Source organism: Coregonus lavaretus (genome assembly GCF_964263955.1).
Source record: "Coregonus lavaretus genome assembly, chromosome: 38".
NCBI lineage: Eukaryota > Metazoa > Chordata > Actinopteri > Salmoniformes > Salmonidae > Coregonus > Coregonus lavaretus.
In genome coordinates, this window is record NC_140025.1 from 28,348,851 (window position 1) to 28,369,972 (window position 21,122).

The 21,122-nt window shown below is 42.4% G+C and overlaps 2 protein-coding genes across 2 annotated transcripts; one reads left to right on the forward strand and one right to left on the reverse strand.

Moving 5' to 3' along the window:
- The first annotated feature begins 957 nt into the window (after positions 1–957).
- Positions 958–9,605, forward strand: zfp91 (ZFP91 zinc finger protein, atypical E3 ubiquitin ligase). The gene is made up of 12 exons (XM_084154974.1): positions 958–1,798; positions 3,780–3,814; positions 3,932–4,051; positions 4,274–4,316; positions 4,437–4,544; positions 4,691–4,780; positions 4,983–5,132; positions 5,427–5,477; positions 5,648–5,726; positions 5,976–6,090; positions 7,866–7,965; positions 8,141–9,605. Exons 1-12 carry the CDS (start codon positions 1,404–1,406, stop codon positions 9,261–9,263), a joined length of 2,409 nt encoding a protein of 802 aa, XP_084011100.1. The 5' UTR covers positions 958–1,403; the 3' UTR covers positions 9,264–9,605.
- A 4,052-nt stretch (positions 9,606–13,657) lies between these two features.
- On the reverse strand, positions 13,658–18,316 carry LOC311112147 (uncharacterized protein). Its single transcript, XM_084155121.1, has 2 exons — positions 17,977–18,316; positions 13,658–14,798 (listed from the first exon to the last, which is right to left on the reverse strand). Exons 1-2 carry the CDS (start codon positions 18,045–18,047, stop codon positions 14,099–14,101), a joined length of 771 nt encoding a protein of 256 aa, XP_084011247.1. The 5' UTR covers positions 18,048–18,316; the 3' UTR covers positions 13,658–14,098.
- Between the last annotated feature and the right edge of the window lie 2,806 nt (positions 18,317–21,122).

Consider the following 21,122-nt stretch of genomic DNA (forward strand, 5'->3'; position numbering starts at 1 on the left):
CACACAGTACTTAATTGTTACCCATAAATGATTTGATATTGAGATAAAAACGGCTGAATTGGACCTTTAAACCAGCAAATGTTACATCACTGGACTAAGAATTACATGTCATTAGAGATGATGCAAGCATAAAGCATTTATAATTCACAGTATTCAAGTGTAATACATATTGTAAAAATGTAGCCTTATTTCGAATGAATAAATTACAATCTGTCAAAATAAATATATGTATAACAAGCAAATGTATCAAAGAAAAATTTATTTATTGGAATACTGTACTACGAAATTAATGAAAGAGAATGGGCTGAGAATGTGTAGGCCTAGTTGTAGCGGTCAGCCAGGTCACCCGTGATACAAGTCAGTAGGGAGATGCCCCTAGTGGCTGGTTTCCAGGTTAACAGTGAGCATCTGCCGCTGATTCCAAAGGTCGCAGGTTTGAATCCAGAGATAAAAAGTTGTTTTTGAGATGTTTGTTTTAATCCTAAACCTTAAACCTTTCCTTAACCATTCGGAGTTAATGCCTGCCTAAACCTAACCTTAAACACTTTGAAATGTGATGTTTGAGAAACATGGATGAACGTCTAATTCTGACGTGAGATTGTTGGTAGTGGCTTCGGAACAGCGCCCCCTGTCTGCTTCCCCAGTCATTTTAGAACAGTCATTCAACTTTTAAGGCGACACTGCAATCTAGTGGCGAAAGAAATGGCAAAACATAAAATAATAAAGCATTGTATCATTTACAAAGAAAGGACTGGATAACACAATTTACTCTTACAGTCACTGTACTTTGTGTTAGACTTTACTAAATAAAATCAGATAAAATAGTATATATGATCTTTGCATTTCCCATGACTAGGAGGGCTGTCTGTGCGCGCGGACTCATTGCACAGCGCCTGCGCATCCGATTTCACTGATCTGTAAACACTCGGGATGGGACCAACACGTGCTATGTGGTCTAGACATATGTTTGGGTGATGATGCTGCGAACATGTGCAACTGCTGGACGATATGTTGCTTATGCATTTAACCTTGGTTTTATTTAGGCTTAAAGGAGACGCAACAAAGTGGTAACGCGACAGGCTCGTGCAAATAGTTAGGTTTACTATAGCTTTAAGAATGCAAAAATAGTGTCTGGTTCTTTAAAAATGTATATTGGTTTATTATTATAGTAAGAATTAAGAAAGTTTTTGATTAATGATCAATAAATTAATGTTTATAATTTGCGGACAAGGCCCGAATTCTGTGAATTATGTCACAGTCGGATTACGGCCTTTAGCTAGCAATCCAAGCGTTTTGATCGTTGTTATATCAAATGTAATCATTCTTTCCCCTGTCAGTACAGTATTAGAGAAAGTAATAAATACGGTACGGGACAAAAGGGTAGGAACCGGTAACACGCGGTGATGGAGCCGCAAATCACCGATAACAATAAAAGGGAAGTGACCGAGGATGACAAGGCCACTATACAATCCCCGGCCTCGAGTGCAGCGGTCACCCCGCGCAGGACTTCGAGAGGCCGTGGAGTCGGCCGGAAGAAGGGGGTTTCTCCTTCGCCGTGTACGAATGGAGCAACACCAGGCACTCCGAGTTCTGGACGAGTGTTACGGGACCGGTCTACACGAACAGTGCCAGCTTGGTTGCAGAGCGAGAAGAGTGACGATGCAGAAGAATCGAGCCCTGACAAACCCGTAAACCGCCGGAGGAAGGCTGCTTGTCCACGACCCAGGAAAAATGCCTCCTCCGCAGCTTCAACAGAGAGTACCGGAGAGGTCGGGAATGACAGTAGTCAAGCTCATGAGTACGTTCGTATACGCATTTAGTACACCATAAATTGCAATATAGTCTTGTCCTCTACAATACACGTAGCATCTTTAAATGCCTGTGAAATTGTTAGACAGCCAAGCTTGCTTGTCAACATTTTAATGCCATAAAACCGGTTGCATGCATTGCTGCTAATTGTATACTCTGAAATGTACGTATTCCAGCACAGTTCCTTTTAGTTCCTTTAAAAAGGGGAGGAGGAAGAGGGAGGGGTAATACCTGCTTTTAATGTCTAATGTACAGTCGTGGTCAAAAGTTTTGAGAATGACAAGTATTATACAAAGTTTGCTGCTTCAGTGTTTTTAGATATTTTGTCAGATGTTACTATGTTATACTGAAGTATAATTACAATCATTCCATAAGTGTCAAAGGCTTTTATTGACAATTACATTAAGAGTCAATATTTGCAGTGTTGACCCTTCTTTTTCAAGACCTCTGCAATCCGCCCTGGCATGCTGTCAATTAACTTCTGGGCCACATCCTGACTGATGGCAGCCCATTCTTGCATAATCAATGCTTGGAGTTTGTCAGAATTTGTGGGTTTTTGTTTGTCCACCCTCCTTTTGAGGATTGACCACAACTTCTCAATGGGATTAAGGTCTGGGGAGTTTCCTGGCCATGGACCCAAAATGTCGATGTTTTGTTCCCCGAGCCACTTAGTTATCACATTGGCTTATGGCAAGGTGCTCCATCATGCTGGAAAAGGCATTGTTCATCACCAAACTGTTCTTGGATGGTTGGTAGAAGTTGCTCTCGGAGGATGTGTTGGTACCATTCTTTATTCATGGCTGTGTTTTTAGGCAAAATTGTGAGTGAGCCCACTCCCTTGGCTGTGAAGCAACCCCACACATGAATGGTCTCAGGATGCTTTACTGTTGGCATGACACAGGACTGATGGTAGCGCTCACCTTGTCTTCTCCGGACAAGCTTTTTTCCGGATGCCCCAAACAATCGGAAAGGGGAATCATCAGAGAAAATGACTTTGCCCCAGTCCTCAGCAGTCCAATCCCTGTACCTTTTGCAGAATATCAGTCTGTCCCTGATGTTTTTCCTGGAGAGAAGTGGCTTCCTCGCTGCCCTTCTTGACACCAGGCCATCCTCCAAAAGTCTTCGCCTTACTGTGTGTGCAGATGCACTCACACCTGCCTGCTGCAATTCTTGAGCAAGCTCTGCACTGGTGGTGCCCCGATCCCGCAGCTGAATCAACTTTAGGAGATGGTCCTGGCGCTTGCTGGACTTTCTTGTGCACCCTGAAGCCTTCTTCACAACAATTGAACCTCTCTCCTTGAAGTTCTTGATGATCCGATAAATGGTTGATTTAGGTGCAATCTTACTAGCAGCAATATCCTTGCCTGTGAAGCCCTTTTTGTGCAAAGCAATGATGACGGCACGTGTTTCCTTGCAGGTAATCATGGTTAACAGAGGAAGAACAATGATTTGAAGCACCACCCTCCTTTTAAAGCTTCCAGTCTGTTACTCTAACTCAATCAGCATAACAGAGAGATCTCCAGCCTTGTCCTCGTCAACACTCTCACCTGTGTTAACGAGAGAATCACTGACATGATGGCAGCTGGTCTTTTTGTGGCAGGGCTGAAATGCAGTGGACATGTTTTTGGGGGATTAAGATCATTTTCATGGCAAAGAGGGACTTTGCAATTCATCTGATCACTCTTCATAACATTCTGGAGTATATGCAAATTGCCATCATAAAAACTGAGGCAGCAGATTTTGTGAAAATTAATATTTGTGTCATTCTCAACTTTTGACCACGACTGTACTTTACCTGGCCTCTCCTCATTCGCGGTGCGAGCGGTTTTGTCAAATTGCGACCTGTATGTAGCAGTGTTGAATGACATCAACTCATGATGATGTCACATTGTACATAGCTAGATTAACAGAAAGTCAGCCGAGAAGTTATCACTATTTTGAGAACTCTCTCTCTCTCTCTCTCTCTGCAGCTCAGGGGACCCAAAGAAACCCACTGATGTTCAAAGTAGGTGACCACCCTCATACATTGCTTAATAAACTAGATAAAGATGTGGCAACAGTAACAAACTAATAAGACTTGTTGCAGTATTCTAACTCAAGGTGTGCATTTTGCCCCTTCCAGCCCACCCTCACTCACAGCATGCTCAGGCTCAGACGCGTGCCAAGGCCCCCTCTGCCCGGGGTGCCAGGGGTTCCGCCAAGCCTGTGTGCAAGACTGAGCCTGGCACCGACACCCCAACCGGTAGGCACACCAACCAGCTAAATTGTGTTTGGGATTAAACTGAGTGGGCTAACATGGTCTTGGGATGCATGGACACCTGGGGTTCGATTTCTGGTCGGTTACATCAACTCTGTGGATGTTGGGCCATTCCCAAGACCAAGAGAGGATTGCGTCATCCTGAAAAAGCCCAATCAAGTTGTAATTGTTGTATTGGCATTGTGTGATAATGTTTTATTTTTCCAGTGGAGGTGGAGGCAAAGTTAGTTGAAAAGAAGACAGTTGGGATGTGAGTATACACACACACATTCTTACTCATCTCATGGCTGGATGGTTGTGCATGTGTGTGAGAGAGGCTGGGGTCTGTATCTCTGTGCCGCCGTAGTAACACTGACTCCTCTCGCCTCAGTGAGAAAAAAGAGGAGGAGAATGAGGAAGATGTTCTCTTGGGAGGAGAAGATGAGCCTCCTTTCCAAGATGACCCTAAAGACCTCAGCTTCCAGCCACAGTCACAGAGGTAATGTTGGCAAGACAGCAGTGTGTGTGTGGATCAGAATAGGCCATATTCAATGGTCCCCTCATAAATGTTTAACTAGTGGAGGTGTGGTAGGATTATTGTGTAGGTGTAAGGCTATGAGTTTGAGCACTGTGGTTGTGTTACAGTGGGGAGGAGGTAATCAGCAGTGATGATGACATTCCCTTCAGAGATGACCTCAACGACCAGAGCTACAACCCCAAGGCTGAGACTACTAGGTGTGTGTGTAGGTCTGTCGGAATGCATTCCCTTTGTGAGTGTGTGCAAGTGTGTGTGTGCATGTCAGCTCCAATGTATTATTCCCTTTGTGTGAATGGGTGTGTGTGTGTGCATGCATATAAATGTTTGTGTGTTTTACCCATGTGACCTGTCTGTTGACCTTCCAAATGGATTGTCCGTCTCTCGCGCTCGCTCTCTCAGGGATGCCCCCAAACCACGGCGCAAACCCCCTCCGAGACAGAAAGAGAAAAAAGAGAAAGTGCCAGAGAAAGAGAAGGAGCCAGGAATCAAGATCGAGGGCACAGACGTGAAGCTGGAGAACGAGTTCGGAGAGGGGGATGTTCCCAGAAAGTAAGCTCCCTCCCCTCTGATTCTCCAACATTCTCCCAAAGTGTGCACTTGCTCTCTCCCCATCATGTATTTGAAAGCATTGAATTGGTGTAAGCAGTGGCTGGAGTTTCCACCATTGTTAAATCCATAACGGAGAGTGTGCAATTGCACACTTCAAAGGAATGGTGTGCAAGGGCAGACTTCTGTCACTTTAATGGAAATTTGAATTGGATCTGGCATTGGTTTGATCTCTTCATTTAACTCCTTGCTTGAATTGAGTTCTCCAACTTCTTTTATTCTTTCCATATCCCTCAGGAGAGGCAGGCGAAGGAAAGATGATAAAAGTCCCCGGCTCCCGAAAAGAAGGTAAAGTTGACATTGCTGTTCAACTGCAACACAAATACAATACTTTTTTTTTTTTTTTTACAGTCAACAAAAACATTTGAAATCTGTATAAAAGCAGAACCCTCACCTCTCAGACATACATGATGATTGACACACATGATTGACAGTTCTGTCATGTCCCGCCCCCACAGGAAGAAGCCCCCGGTGCAGTACGTGCGCTGCGAGATGGAGGGGTGTGGCACAGTCCTGGCTCATCCTCGCTACCTGCAGGTCTGTCATAGCAACTGTAGTGGTCGCCATGGCGACGAATGAAGCACACAAGCTATTCTGAGCATGAACAGGGTTGGGGTCGATTCCATTTCAATTCAGATAATTTTTTCAATGCATGCAATTGCATTTCAATTTCACTTCCTGAATTGGCTGTTGAAACGGAATTGACCCCAACGCTGGTGAATAGTATCAAGCTTTTTTCCCCCATCCTTCATCTCTCTGACTCTCTCTTTTTCCTGTAATTCCCAGCACCATATTAAGTACCAGCACCTGTTGAAGAAAAAGTTTGTTTGTCCTCACCCATCCTGCGGAAGACTCTTCAGGCTGCAGAAACAGCTACTTCGCCATGCCAAGCACCACACAGGTAAACACACACACACACACACACATGGAGAGATTTACATACAGACACACACACTGAATACTATGTCTAACTGTCCTCACTTAACATTTACATGCATACACAGGTACAGTATACAGTTGGAAGTTGGAAGTTTACATACACTTAGGTTGGAGTCATTAAAACTTGTTTTTCAACCACTCCACAAATTTCTTGTTAACAAACTATGGTTTTGGCAAGTTGGTTAGGACATCTACTTTGTGAATGACACAAGTAATTTTTCCAACAATTGTTTAGACAGATTATTTCACTTATAATTTACTGTATCACAATTCCAGTGGGTCAGAAGTTTACATGCACTAAGTTGACTGTGCCTTTAAACAGCTTAGAAAATTCCAGAAAATGATGTAATGGCTTTAGAAGCTTCTGATAGGCTAATTGACATCATTTGAGTCAATTGGAGGTGTACCTGTGGATGTATTTCAAGGCCTACCTTCAAATTCAGTGCCTCTTTGCTTGACATCATGGGAAAATCCAAAGAAATCAGCCAAGACCTCAGAAAAACAATTGTAGACCTCCACAAGTCTGGTTCATCGGGAGCAATTTCCAAACGCCTGAAGGTACCACATTCATCTGTACAAACAATAGTACGCAAGTATGAACACAATGGGACCACGCAGCCGTCATACCGCTCAGGAAGAAGACATGTTCTGTCTCCTAGAGATTAACGTACTTTGGTGCGAAAAGTACAAATCAATCCCAGAACAACAGCAAAGGACCTTGTGAAGATGCTGGAGGAAACAGGTACAAAAGTATCTATATCCACAGTAAAACGAGTCCTATATCAACATAACCTGAAAGGACGCTCAGCAAGGAAGAAGCCACTGCTCCAAAACCGCCATAAAAAAGCCAGACTACGGTTTGCAACTGCACATGGGGACAAAGATCGTACTTTTTGGAGAAATGTCCTCTGGTCTGATGAAACAAAAATAGAACTGTTTGGCCATAATGACCATCGTTATGTTTTTAGCTTCATGCTGTGGGGGTGCTTTGCTGCAGGAGGGACTGGTGCACTTCACAAAATAGATGGCATCATTAGGAAGGAAAATTATGTGGATTTGTTGAAGCAACATCTCAAGACATCAGTCAGGAAGTTAAAGCTTGGTCGCAAATGGGTCTTCCAAATGGACAATGACCCCAAGCATACTTCCAAAGTTGTGGCAAAATGGCTTAAGGACAACAAAGTCAAGGTATTGGAGTGGCCATCACAAAGCCCTGACCTCAATCCTATAGAACATTTGTGGGCAGAACTGAAACAGCGTGTGCGAGCAAGGAGGCCTACAAACCTGACTCAGTTACACCAGCTCTGTCAGGAGGAATAGGCCAAAATTCACCCAATTTATTGTGGGAAGCTTGTAGAAGGCTACCTGAAACGTTTGACCCAAGTTAAACAATTTAAAGGCAATGCTACCAAATACTAATTGAGTGTGTGTAAACTTCTGACCTACCGGGAATGTGATGAAAGAAATAAAAGCTTAAATTAATAATTCTCTCTACTATTATTCTGACATTTCACATTCTTAAAATAAAGTGGTAATCCTAACTGACCTAAGACAGGGAATTTTTACTAGGACTAAATGTCCGGAATTGTGAAAAACTGAGTTTAAATGTATTTGGCTAAGGTGTATTTAAACTTCCTACTCCAACTGTATTTGCAATCACAGAGAAGCGGAGCTTGACCTGTCATTGTTTTCTGTGTTGAGCTTCTGCTAACTCTCTCTGTCCGTTCCCTCTCTCAGACCAGAGGGACTACATCTGCGAGTTCTGCGCCCGTGCCTTCAAGAGCTCCCACAACCTGGCCGTGCACCGCATGATCCACACCGGAGAGAAACCCCTGCAGTGAGTTTCCATCTACAACCTTGTTTGCTTGGTTGTTCATTAATTCCATTCATTTATTTAAATGTTGCACCTGTTTGTACATGCACCTCATCTAACCCCCTGAATTTACCCCCCTGCCTTTCTCTCTTACTTTCTACTTCACTCTCTCCCTCTTCCTTTTTCTCCCTTCCTGTAGATGTGAGATCTGCGGCTTCACCTGCCGCCAGAAGGCCTCCCTCAACTGGCACATGAAGAAGCACGATGCTGATGCCACCTACCAGTTCTCCTGCTCCATCTGTGCCAAGAAGTTTGAGAAGAAAGACAGTGTGGTGGCCCACAAGGCCAAGAGCCACCCGGAGGTGCTCATCGCCGAGGCCCTAGCGGCCAACGCAGGGGCCCTCATCACTACCCCCACCACCCTGCTGGAGGCTCCGGGAGTGGGTTCTGTCGGGAACCAGGGGGAGCTGGTACGACTGGATCCCGCCCAGCAGATGACCCAAGTAGGGCAACAGGTGGCTCAGCTGGGGCAGGTGACCCAAGTGGGCGAACATGTGACCCACATGGGGCAACAGGTAGCTCAGGTGGGTCAGGTGAGCCACCAGGTGGTAGTAGTGAGTCAGGACCAGGGCCTCCATGCCATGCAGATGCCCCTGACCATCGCCCTGTCCCCCATCGACCCCCCGTCGCCCTCCGACACCCAGCAGCAGACCCACCACACACTCCAGCTCCAGATGCCCCTTCATTTTGTTCAGCAGGTGGCGGCCGCTTCCCCGCAGCAGCAGTCGCAGCAGCAACAGGCCCAGATCCAGCAACTGGCCCTTCATTCTGGCTCGGTGGTGACCCAGCAGCATCAGCCCCACCAGCTCCAGCAAATGACCCTGCAGTCTTATCAGCAGCAGCAGAATCAGCAGCCGCAGATTCTCCACATGACCTTCCAGACCGTCGACGGGTCGCAGACCCATCTCCAGCAGATCCCCCTGTTAGCCACCCCCCAGCAACTCCAAACCCTCCAGAGTAGCTCCCATATTTCTACCACCAACCTCCCTCTCATGGCCCAGGTCCAACCCCAACTTCAACCTCTGCCCCAAACTCAGGACATTCAGCTTCAGGACCCAACCACTGTGGGTTGTAGCGAAAGCTACTCTCTGGACGATTCCGTTCTCTCTGCCTCCTCTCCTTCCGCTAACACCCTTCAACAGTGTGAGACTGTAGGGGAGGGAGAGGTAGTTTGGGAAGGGGGCGGAGAGGGGGACGGAGTGGAAGAGGGGGATGTCTTGACCGATGCCACAGAAGTGCACATGCAACATGTACTTATCTAGAATAGTGGGTATGTATGGGTGGGTGGGGGGGACTAGCCTGGAAATGTTTACTGAATTCCGCTCTGTTTCACATAACTAACACTAATTAGCAAAGTGAAACAACATAACATGATTCAGTCTTGATTTCGAGGTTAGGGGAAACTGGGAAAGACAGTAATAAAGGGAGAGGCCTAACTATGTCCCTCTCCTAATGTATTGTGGCACCATTTGAAATATATAGAATCACAGAAATATGTATTTATAGTAACTTTTGGTAGCTTTTTAGATCTACCCACATCAGGGCAGTTGTGTGTAAGTTGTTGCCTTTGTACATAAAGTGATGTAGCCATCTATACCCATCAACTGGCCTTCTGTGTTTGTGTGTGTTAAGATGATTATTGTTCTCGTCAGAGGAGGCTGGTGGAAGGAGCTATAGGAGGACCGGCTCATTGTAATGGCTGGAATGGAATTAATGGAACGGAGTCAAGCACGTTGTTTCCATGTGTTTGGTGTGTTTGATTCCGTTCCATTAATACCCTTCCAGCCATTACAATGAGCCCCTCCCCCCACCAGCCTCCTCTGATTCTCATGATACCAGTATCACAATACTACAATCCTTAATTTTCCATGGCAAACAAAGAAAACCCTAAAGCAGACGGTTCTATATAAGCTACCTTGGAAGCAAAACATTGACAGCATGTTTTGTTTCCAACATTAGGGCCTAGATTCTATCAGATCTGCGCTAGCCGACACCCGCATAGCGGTGGTTTTGGAGGTGGATCTGAGTTAGAGCTGTCCAATCCACAAGCTGCTCCCGGCATTATACCTAAAGTTGCCATTGGCTGCACGGAGTCCCATCGAGAGAAATCCCATGCAGCCTTGTTTACAAGTTCGAACACTGGAACGTGAGATGTAGCCTAATCTAGCCTAAACCTCGATTAGGTTGATTGAAAATCATTAAACGAAATTAGGATTTCTATCTAAGTGTAATTATTTCTATATAGCCTACACTTTCTAATTCTGAACATCTAACGCAGTGGGATGGGTGTGTCTTTGTGACAATGCCCCCACGAGCAGCTGCTCACTGATTTGACAGCTCTAACGCAGTTACACCTCCAACACTGCCAAAACATCAGCTATACGGGTGTTGGCTATCGCTTGATCTGATTTAAATCGAGCCCGTAGAGCGGGATTCGAACCCACGTTGCAGGAACATGCAGTTAGGTTGACACCTGCTTTAACCCTCAGCCATCGACTGTGCCGTCGGGCACCAGATTGCTTTAACATAATGCTGTGGTAAACTGATACTTAAAATACCTATCCAGGTATTGAAAGATTGGGCATGCGTCAGCAAAGCCTGGGCAGAGGAATGCGCCCATAATGGCAATGTTAGAGGTCACGGAAATCACATTCAACGTAAACGCTGCATATGTCGGCTCAATCGGAAATGACTAATGTAAACCGCGCTACAACGCGGATCTTCCACGGTCCACTCCAGATTGAATCCTGGCCTTATCCATCCACATTAATCCAACTAAATATTAAAGTTATTTTTTATAATTTTTCTAATCACATTATGGAAATATATTTATTTCAGACATAGATCCTTCTACATATTACAAATGGTCAATATAAATGGCAAATTATTAACAGGTATCCCTACCTTCTGAGCAGCACAACATATTGTAATAGAGAAATGTTAATGTATGTCTGCCCTCTTGTGGCCACATTGTGTATCGCATGTGTTGAGGCATGTATAAGATTTCAGGAAGACCTGCCTCGCTTCAGCTTAAAGGAATTGTGTCAAGTACAAAGTAAGTTATTTGAATGTCAGTTTAAGTGTCACCCGTCTACCAGTGGTCCACAAAAATAACTCACCCTGTGGGCCCCCGGGATAAGGTTCAACCTCTACAGGATCGGTGTCCCTTATACGGGACGGTTGCTGCTCAATATGCGATATGTGACTAGAATGGTGTTCTAAACAACAGCCAACTTTCCGGGACATAGACATGTCTTATATGGTCAGAAAGCTTAAATTCTTGTTAATATAACTGCAGTGTCCAATTTACAGTAGCTATTACAGCTAAAAAAAAAAAATACCATGCTGTTGTTTGAGGATAGTGCACAACAACAAAACACTTTTAACACGGCAACTGGTTTAGTACATTCACCTCTGAAGGTAAATAATGTACTTACATTCAGTAATCTTGCTCTGATTTGTCATCCTGAGCATCCCAGAGATAAAATGTAGTGTAGTTTTGTTTGAGAAATCATTTTTTATATTAAAATGTAGGAACTGGGTTCTACAGTTTGACCTCTGGCTCCACACCCACCCTGCCCGGCCATCTAGATTAGTGTATTTTCTGTAGGGAAGCTAATGATTCATCATGTATGACATTCCTGGGAGTGTGCAAACTAAAATGTATTACCATAGCATTTTTGTATGTTCTCTATAGTTATGTACTTGAAAACAAATTTGGCACATTTGGGAAAACTCCTGGCAGACTTGATACAAAATATTGTGTAGTTATGTAATTCTTCACTGGATCAGTCTGAAACGTTGCACACACACTGCTGCTATCTGGTGGACAACATATACATTACATCTAGAATCCTACATCACTGTCTGGCCTTTCTCTTGCATTTCAAAGATGATGCAAAAAACAAAACAAAAAAACATGTTGTCTTTTACCAGATCTTATGTGTTATATTCTCCTACATTAATTTCACATTTCCACAAACTTCAAATTGTTTCCTTTCAAATGATATCAAGAATATGCATATCCTTGCTTCAGGTCCTGAGCTACAGGCAGTTAGATTTGGGTAGGTCATCTTCTCATAGGGCAGTTCGTGTCCACAGGTGTTACAGACCTTCCTGTAGAGATCCTCCTCTTCATCCTCTAGGGTCGTACTCGTACTGGTGAGCACTGGTGTCCTTTGTCCACATGCTGCTCCTCACTGCACAACACAGCTCTGGTCACAACAGAGTAAATAACAATCCAATACAGTTTCAATATGTGCAGTAGGCTGAATAAACATAAGTGATACTGGCAAGCTCAGTGTGCAGGTTGTTCTTTTAAGTCAATAAATAAATACAACTGCATCACCCACTTTCCACAATCCACTGGAGGAGCTAGGTTTGATCTATATTAGGTGACTTATTTTTTTGTGTGGCAGTGTGTCTGAGTGAGAATCAGAACACAGTTGTTCTGTTGTCCGTAAAGCCTATTGTCTGTCAATCCCATTACTTAATTCATGTTTATTAAAAATTGTTCACAAAAAAATTAAAGTGTTACTGACTTAACACTGTCTACACTACTAGTACATTTACATTTGATATGTTAGTCATTTAGCAGACGCTCTTATCAAGAGCAATTTACAAGCAATGCAGAGTGCTAGGAGTCAGTCAGCCAAGGTGCCATAGTCAGTAAAAAACACCCTTGATTGTTGTTGTTTTTTGTGACAATCTTGATGATTTTCTATGTTGTTATTGATATGGTTAATAAATCATTTCATTTCCAAAGTACGCTTTGGCAATATTTACATTGTTACATCATGCCAATAAAGCAATTTAAATTGAAAAAAACAGAGCTACGTACAGCAGTCATTCAGATAGTGGTTGGTTGTCACTGTGCCGTAAATAATTGATCATGGCCATTGTTTCAGGTAGCTAGGCTATAGAAAGAAACTGACTCCATTTAGCCACTGGCATTACTATGGCATGAATCCACAACCAATGGATCTTTCTGTTACACATCTGACATCTTTGACAGATAAGACAGTATAGTTGCTAGATAGATTACCCCTGATAGAGGTTGACATAACGCAACAGATATGACCCTGCTGCCTCGTGCAATGTTTGATTAGTTATAAATGTATATACCTGGTTGATGCACCACTTTATTTGCCCGTTGCTCCTCCTGTCCCTCTTCTTCATCAATGAAGAACCCTTCTCCAGAGTCGATTGTTTTGGCGACTTTAGCCGAGGTGCCACCCCCCTCTCCTGCCAATTGTCTGCAGGCCAATCGGGCTTGCCTCAGCATCAGAGCTTCCTGTCTGTTCCGTTCGATATTGGCTTTCATTGCGGGGGACAGCTAGCAGTTTCTGGGACTCCGAAGGAGAAGCATCATTCACCGCCGTGTGGGGCTCCAATAGATCCATCCCAAAAAGCAGGAACTAAGTGTGTGTGCTTACATTGTGACTGATGCCAAAGTGTGTTGCAATTGATCCAAAATAGTAACCCTGTGCTGCCTCTTCTTTCAATCTTTCTCTAATCAAGCAAAAGCATTTAAATCCAACTTAATCAATAACTAAATATTTTCCTAAACTCTATCCATAACTGTATTTGTATGTCCAGTTCCTATGCCCTTTTATCATTAGAAGTGATCACAAACACTTAAGAAGAAGAAGTTACAAACATTTAAAGTATTTATTTAACCATGATAACTTGTAGTTTATAAAGGAATATGTTTTCAATGAAACTACAAACACTTATCATGTACAAACTACCAATCTGAAGTATATGTACTGGACTGAACAGGGGTTTGGAAGTGTGCTATAGTTATCCTATCTTGCATACTGACAACAGGTATATAGAATACTCTCTGGCTGTGGTCTGATTATCTTCTCTTCTAACAGAGGTTTACACTTGCTCACTCAATTATATTGATGTAAGCATGGGTAGGGAGAAGTTTAAAGCATATTTTATATCCAAGAGGGGGAGTAAATGAGTTCAGAATAAGGGTACAGAATTGGAACACATTCCCATTTTCTCTGCCACACACACTAAAACAATGTGAGGGTACACACACACACACACAGTGTATTGCTGCTGACAGTATCCCTGTGCAAGTCGCTCAGTTTAAATTGACCTGTTCTCTCTTCCTCTGCATTGCATAATTCTTCATTGCCCTTTTAGGAGGCACTAGGGTGTTACTCAGCCCTACTCTCCTCTTCCTAGACTGCTGACCCTCCTCCTCTTCAGGGTCTCCTCTCTGGTTGTGGTGAAAGTTCTGGCGACCCGTGTATGAAGAGCCCCCCGCGTTGGGGTCAGCTTGGTCCGATCCGGGAGCATCACCCACAGGGGGGTCATAGTCATTGGGAATGATGGAGCTCTGGAGGTCGCTGTCGTGGGCAAACTTGCATTTGATCCCGAACCTGCAGCGTCCATCCTTCCTGTACGCCACGCACATCCTCTTGCCCCCTATCTGGGAGGGCCGGGCCTGCAGAGTGAGAGGGACGTGCTTCTGCAAGACGTTGAGCTTCTGGTCGGCTTGCGCCTTGAAGGGGTTGGCGAATACGCCACTCTTGGACGAGGCCCCGAGGGGGGGAGGGGGGAGTTTATGGGAGAGGGAGCTAGGGGGTGCGGGGAGGAGAGGGGTCCGGGACTCAGAGGGGGGTGCCATACATGCAGGAGGAGGGCGTTTGGGTTGTAGTTGAGATACAGGGTCTTCCTCTGGGTTGGAGTCGCAGTCCGACTCACTGGAGGTTGAAGCGGACTCTAGGAGGAAATTGCGGCCCTTCTTCTCGGTCGCTCCATCCACCACGCTCTCAGTCCTACAAAGAAACAACAAGTATAAATGGACTGGTATACTAGCTTTAGTGTTATCCCAAAAAATATTTCAAGGACTTCTCAATCTGGAAACATTTAATTTGACAGGAAGTGGAAATCATATCTGGTTTGGGTAGCAAGAACAACCACAACAGTCCTCTCTATAAAGAACAATAGTAATGGCATCTTTTTGTAGGCACCAACTCATGGTTCATTGGACAAAGCCTATGGGAAAATGAATGGAGTTTTTGGAGGGGTTTTGGCTAAATGCTGAAAATAAGGTCTGTGGTAAACACAGGCTTAGGAGATCTTATACGTTTTGTCATATGATATAATGAGCTAAAGTCACTTTTTGTGCATTTTGAAGCACTTATGTTCTTATTTACATTTTAGTCATTTAGCAGACGCTCTTATCCAGAGCGACTTACAGTTAGTGAGTGCATACATTTTCATACTGGCCCCCGTTGGAATCGAACCCACAACCCTGGCGTTGCAAGCGCCATGCTCTACCAACTGAGCTCTACACGGGAATCAAAACAATCATAAAGGTCATGTTAACTAATATTTGTCTAATGGAGTACTTGCATAAGATCATTGTCCCATAGTATGTATTAGAGATACGAAACAGCAAAACACTCATCCTTGTTTAATTAAGATAACTTTTTAAAAGTTCTCTCCTTAAAGGTTTTTACATGACATGTTCTACTCTGATTTAGCCACCTCCTCCTGTATTCCTGATTTGGAATTGGCTCTAGAAAATGTATCCTCCATATGTATTCCTCTGGCAGATAAACACACAATTTTAAACAATTCAGAGTCAAATATAGCTCAAAAGAAAGCCAAGGGTTAAATCTATCTTAGCTCATTCAGATGAGAAATCAGGCCTGGGCTAAAGCAAGGAAAACTGACTCTGTAGTGGACTTTAAATCTTTCAGAATTGAGAAACAGATGTACTATCTTGATTAAGAAAGCTAAATTAAGCTACTTTTTAAGCTCTATTTCTGACTCCACTGGTGATCATTCTAATTTTTGGAAAACAGTAATTGCACTGAAGCGTACAAATTCCTCTTCTTCCCTGACTAAGCAAGTTCTGTCTGACTCTGGCATCATAACTGAGAAGAAGGGGATAAGTGATGCTTTTAATTATGATTTTATCTCGGTAGGCTTTTTGTTTGAGAGAAACTGTGGTTTAATTGACCCTGGTCAGTCAATCGACTGCTCTTCCCTCTGCCAGCCTCTAGCTGACTCAACGGTTAACCCGTCAACTTCTAGTGAATCTTTGTTTTCATTTCAACAATTTACCATCTGCGATGTGCTAAATGCCTTGCTTAAGATTCATGTAAAAACAAAAAAAATCCACTGGGGCTGATTTGCTTGATCCATTTTTGCTGCAGCTCTCTGCCCCCGATTGCTGAATCATTAACCCATATTTTTTACTTGACAATTATATCTGGTACTATCCTCAAGGTTTGGAAGGCGGCCCATGTACCCTTCAAAGGTGGTGATCCTTGTGACCTAAATGATTATCGGCTTATTTCTAAACTTTCTGGCCTAGCATAATTTATAACAAGGGATGCAGCAGAGATAGTGCTAAGACCTGGTTTAAAACCTGACTGATGTATATTTAGAATACATTTTAAAGACAAGAAAGACCTTAGCTGAGAATTAATAAAGGATTCAAATATTTTAGTGGTTAACTGTATGGATAAAAGGCAACCTTGTGCTGCCCTCTTCATTGACCTGTCAAAGGCTTTCGATACGGTTGATCACTCACTGCTAATTCAGAGGCTTTCCTCAATTGGCCTAGACCAGGCTGCATGTAACTGGTTTAAAATTACTTGACAGATAGAACTCAATGTGTTAACTTATGGTGTTAAATCAGGTTTCCTGGATATTACGAAAGGTGTCCCGCAGTGGTCGATTCTGGGTCCTGTGTCTTTTACTGTTTACATTAACAATATCGACTTATCTGTAAAAAACGTAAACCTGCACTTGTATGCCAATGATACTGTTGCGTATGCTGTTGACCAGGCTATATTTGAACTACAGTCTGCCTTCATTGTATTACAGAAAAACGTAATTGACCTGAAATTAGTTTTGAATGCAGGTAAAACGAAGTATATGTTGTTCTCTAGAGCGCATAAAAATAACTCTGATGATTTAAGCATATGTACATTGGATGGTGTCCCTGCCAGCAAATCTCTGTGCATCTGGATAAAAGCTGTCTATTAAAAAGCATATTGACGAGTTAGTTAAGAAGCTGAGAATAAAAATGGGATTCTTCTATAGAAATAGGTCCTGCCTCTCGCTAAGTAGTAGAAAACTGATTATTCAGTCGATGTTCCTATCGGTCCTAGACTATGGCGACATCATCTATAGGAACACAGCTGCCACAACTTCATTAAAGCTGTTTATCATAGCGCACTGCGCTTTATTATGGGCGACAATTTTAGTTCTCATCACTGCATTCTCTACCAGAAAGTTGATTGGCCCTCTTTTATGTCATGTAGGTTGATACATTGCTATGTTTTCATTTATAAAGCCCTTTTACAAAAAGTCCCACTGTACCCATCATCTTTACTAAACTTTAGACATACCAGTTAACACACCTGGTCTCAGGGATGGCTAACTCTGGAAATTCCTTTGGTCTCTACTGAGTTAACTAAAAACGGATTTACCTTTCTTGCATCTTATTTGTGGAACAATCTTCAAAATGTTCTTAAATTTGATGTTTTGGTGCCTCTAGGGCAATTCAGAGAACTGATTGAGGACCTTATTACTAATGAATGCGTTTGTTTTATTACTGTGTTTTTCTTTCTTCTTGCATTTTGTATTTATATATTGTTGTGTGTATTTTCTGTAATTTAGGGCTCATCTGTAAAATAGATATTGGTCTCAGTATGATAAAATAAAGGTTAAATAAAATAAAACGGACTGATATTATATCATAGAACAAAACGTATAAGATCTCCTAAGCCTGTGTTAACCTCAGACCTTATTTTCGGCATTGATCACCCAAACCCTTTTATTTCCCCTATAGGAATGGCTGAACGAACCAGAGGTAACTAATTTCCTGGTTTTAGGACTACAAACTGGCGAGCTCTATTGAACACACGTCTATATTTTCAATGAATCTTCCAAAGACAAATGTTTGCTAAATTGTATTCCTGAATTGTATCTTACTTCCTGTTGTTTCCATCCTCCCCATCACTGTCAGAATCAGAGGACACGCCATAGCCGACGAGAGAATTCATGTCAGCTAGCAGCTAGCCTTTACGTTAGCAGGCTAACGTTAGCTAGCTAGTAGCTATATTTTCCCCTCTCTTCGTCCTTCTTTCGCTTTCATGCAGTCACAAATTGCGGTCTGCGTCTTATGTTTGATTGAACTAGTAGTTATAATCCGTATGAAGATGTTTGTTGCTCAATACATTTGTGAAATGCAGTATTTTTGTTGTTGGTGTAGCTACTACTTGCTAATCCAAATGAAAGTATCAGCATCTCGTCAGCAACACAAAAAAAGTACGTCCGGGTCACGGAATTTCAAAAATCTTCCAAATAAAAGTTCCCAACGTACTAACCTGTTTTTATTCATGATAAATGAAAAATAATTGTCTAAACATTAACAATAATTAATGTGTTTATAACTAAGTGATATTTGCATTACATTTGGTTTTTAAAACATGTTCCAAGGTCAAATAAATGCCCACAATGAAACACTGTATCTGAAATACATATTGGTTTATAGAGAGAAAACTATTCTAGGTGCCAGAGTAAAAGTGGGGTTGGGATTACTCACTAGGATCTGTATAATATATATATGGTGTTATTTCATGGGGGACTGAGGTCTGTATTCCCAGCAACACTTTCTACTGCACCCAATCCATTGGTCCCAATGCAATACACTATAGGCCTATACATTACCTATTGGCTTATAGAGTGAAAACTATTATTAAAAGTGAGGCAGTATCCTAGTAAAATCATATTGCTATAGGTTTATATTACCCCAAATATGTATTGCCTTCCAATGATTTTCTTAAACCCACCTTAGTTGCAATCAATCAAAACGTTTGCCTCTTGGACTTGGGTTTTGGACTGACTCATGGATCTTATAGTTGGTACCGGAGCATTGGGTCTCGGACCAATAGGCTCCGAGGCAGCTTCTATCCCCAAGCACTGAGACTTTTGAACAACTAGACAATGGCTGCCCACCCTCACCCACGGTCTATCTGCACTGACTATATGCCACTCACGGGTCGCTACCCACACAACCCACACACTCATACACGCCTACCCTGACACTTCTGCACACACATGCACACACACACACACACGCACTGACACCAACACACATGCATACACACACACTCATCACCACGCACACACCCACCCACCACTAAATTAATGTGTACCTTGATCTTGTAAAATCTCATTTGGAGGATCATGTTGTGTTGATATGCTTCTTGTTCTTTTGTTAGCCAACTGTTGTTGTTTTTTGTTTTTTACCTTTATTTAACTAGGCAAGTCAGTTAAGAACAAATTCTTATTTACAATGACGGCCTACACCGGCCAAACCCGTACGACGCTGGGCCAATTGTGCGCCTCCCTATGGGACTCCCAATCACGGCCGGTTGTGATACAGCCTGGAATCGAACTGTTACAGAATTTCTGTTCTGAGAGGATTGATGTTCTGCCTAAGGTACCAAGAATTGCACGCAATTGGTGGCGTTTAAACAATGTAATAATACCTGTGAATTTAAAAGCACATTGGATGGCCATATCTACAGTATAAACATGAAAAAGAAAGTATGTGCTCGGAATAGTATAACATTGAGTGTTAAAATAATGAACTCCATGAAGCAATATGAGAAGGAACTGGAGGGCATTCTAAAACTCACTACAGCAATATCTGTCTCTGCATTATTTGGCATTACATGGAAAGGTTGTGGACATTGTTCTGAAATATGAATTTTCTAATCATTGCGGGAATTTCAAAACTAAGGTAGATAATAATAATAATAATAATAATAATAATAATAATAATAATAATAATAATACTGTACATGGGACTTTGCGCTTTTCAAGGACCCAAATTAACTTTACAATAATAGAAATGAACAACAAAAACAACAAAATAGGAGTCAAAACAAAACATCAGACTAAACAAAACATGAATAAAGACAGAGGTGGGTTAAGGGTTTAGGTGCTGCTCAGTATGGTGAAGAGAGGAGTACATGGAAGTAGTTGTGGTCCCTATGTGTGTTTGTTCGCTTAAGCAGTCCTATTTGGAGATAACAGCAATGAATTAATTCACAACAACATGAGATTTTGTATGAATTATCAGAACAAATATTATTGCATTAATGTTATATAAGAATGTGTATATCAGGTTCATTGAGTATAATGGTGCCTCCAGGCACTGATACTTTTGAACAGCTAGGCAATAGCGGCCCACCCTCACCCACAGTCTAGCTGCACTGTATGCCACTCATGGGTCTCTACCCCCACACTCACACATGCCCGTACTGACACTCCTGCACACACACACACACACACTGACACAAACACACATACACTCACATAGACATGCACACTCATCACCACGCACGCACACACCAGCACACCCACCCACCACTAAATCCTGTATTTATCTTTAATTGATTAGGACTATTTTGAGGAAGTGTTTTGGCTATGTTATTGCTACGGCATCTCAAGAGGTACAAACCGTAATATTGCAATTTTTGTCTCGTTTACAAGCAAATGTCTTTTTAAGGGAGTATGCGAGGCACAGACTTTCGCTTCGCCTAGCCAGGTTCTGGTAGGAGCAAACCGAACCTAGTATGAGGGTGCCTTTATGCTGCTATATTGATTTACTATTATTATTATTATTATTATTATTATTATTATTATTATTTATCCTGCTACCAGTCACTTTCTCCTTACCCCTGCCTACATGTACATATCTACCTTAACCACTCCAGTGTCCCTGGTACTGACTGGTAGCTTACTTTCTCCTGTTTTTCTTATTTCTCTTGTGTTTGATTATTTTTTTGACTTTATGCTATTTGATATTGAATACTGCATTGTTGGGAAAGAGCTAGCAAGTCAGCATTTCACTGTACTTGTGCACATGACAATACAACTTCAAACTAATTTGAAACGTATGTGTAATTGTTGATGATCAATTTGATTAATTCATGTCATTGTGATCATTTATGAATAAAGTATACTTTTTTGGACCAAATGTACTTGCATCTCTCTTGACTTTTTGAATAAACATATTGTATGTTGTATTTTTTCTAAAGTGTCCACCAGAAGGAAGATTGTAAGGT

What these genes read in the sequence shown, in the direction of transcription:
- zfp91 (XM_084154974.1), top strand. Translation starts at nt 1,404, where the DNA reads ATGGAGCCGCAAATCACCGATAACAATAAAAGGGAAGTGACCGAGGAT. An exon ending in CCCCGGCTCCCGAAAAGAAG is followed by an intron (nt 5,478 to 5,647) that starts GTAAAGTTGACA and finishes CCGCCCCCACAG; the next exon opens with GAAGAAGCCCCCGGTGCAGT. An exon ending in CCATGCCAAGCACCACACAG is followed by an intron (nt 6,091 to 7,865) that starts GTAAACACACAC and finishes TCCCTCTCTCAG; the next exon opens with ACCAGAGGGACTACATCTGC.
- LOC311112147 (XM_084155121.1), bottom strand. Translation starts at nt 18,047, where the DNA reads ATGAATTCTCTCGTCGGCTATGGCGTGTCCTCTGATTCTGACAGTGAT. An exon ending in GAGGATGGAAACAACAGGAA is followed by an intron (nt 14,799 to 17,976) that starts GTAAGATACAAT and finishes GTTTCTTTGTAG; the next exon opens with GACTGAGAGCGTGGTGGATG.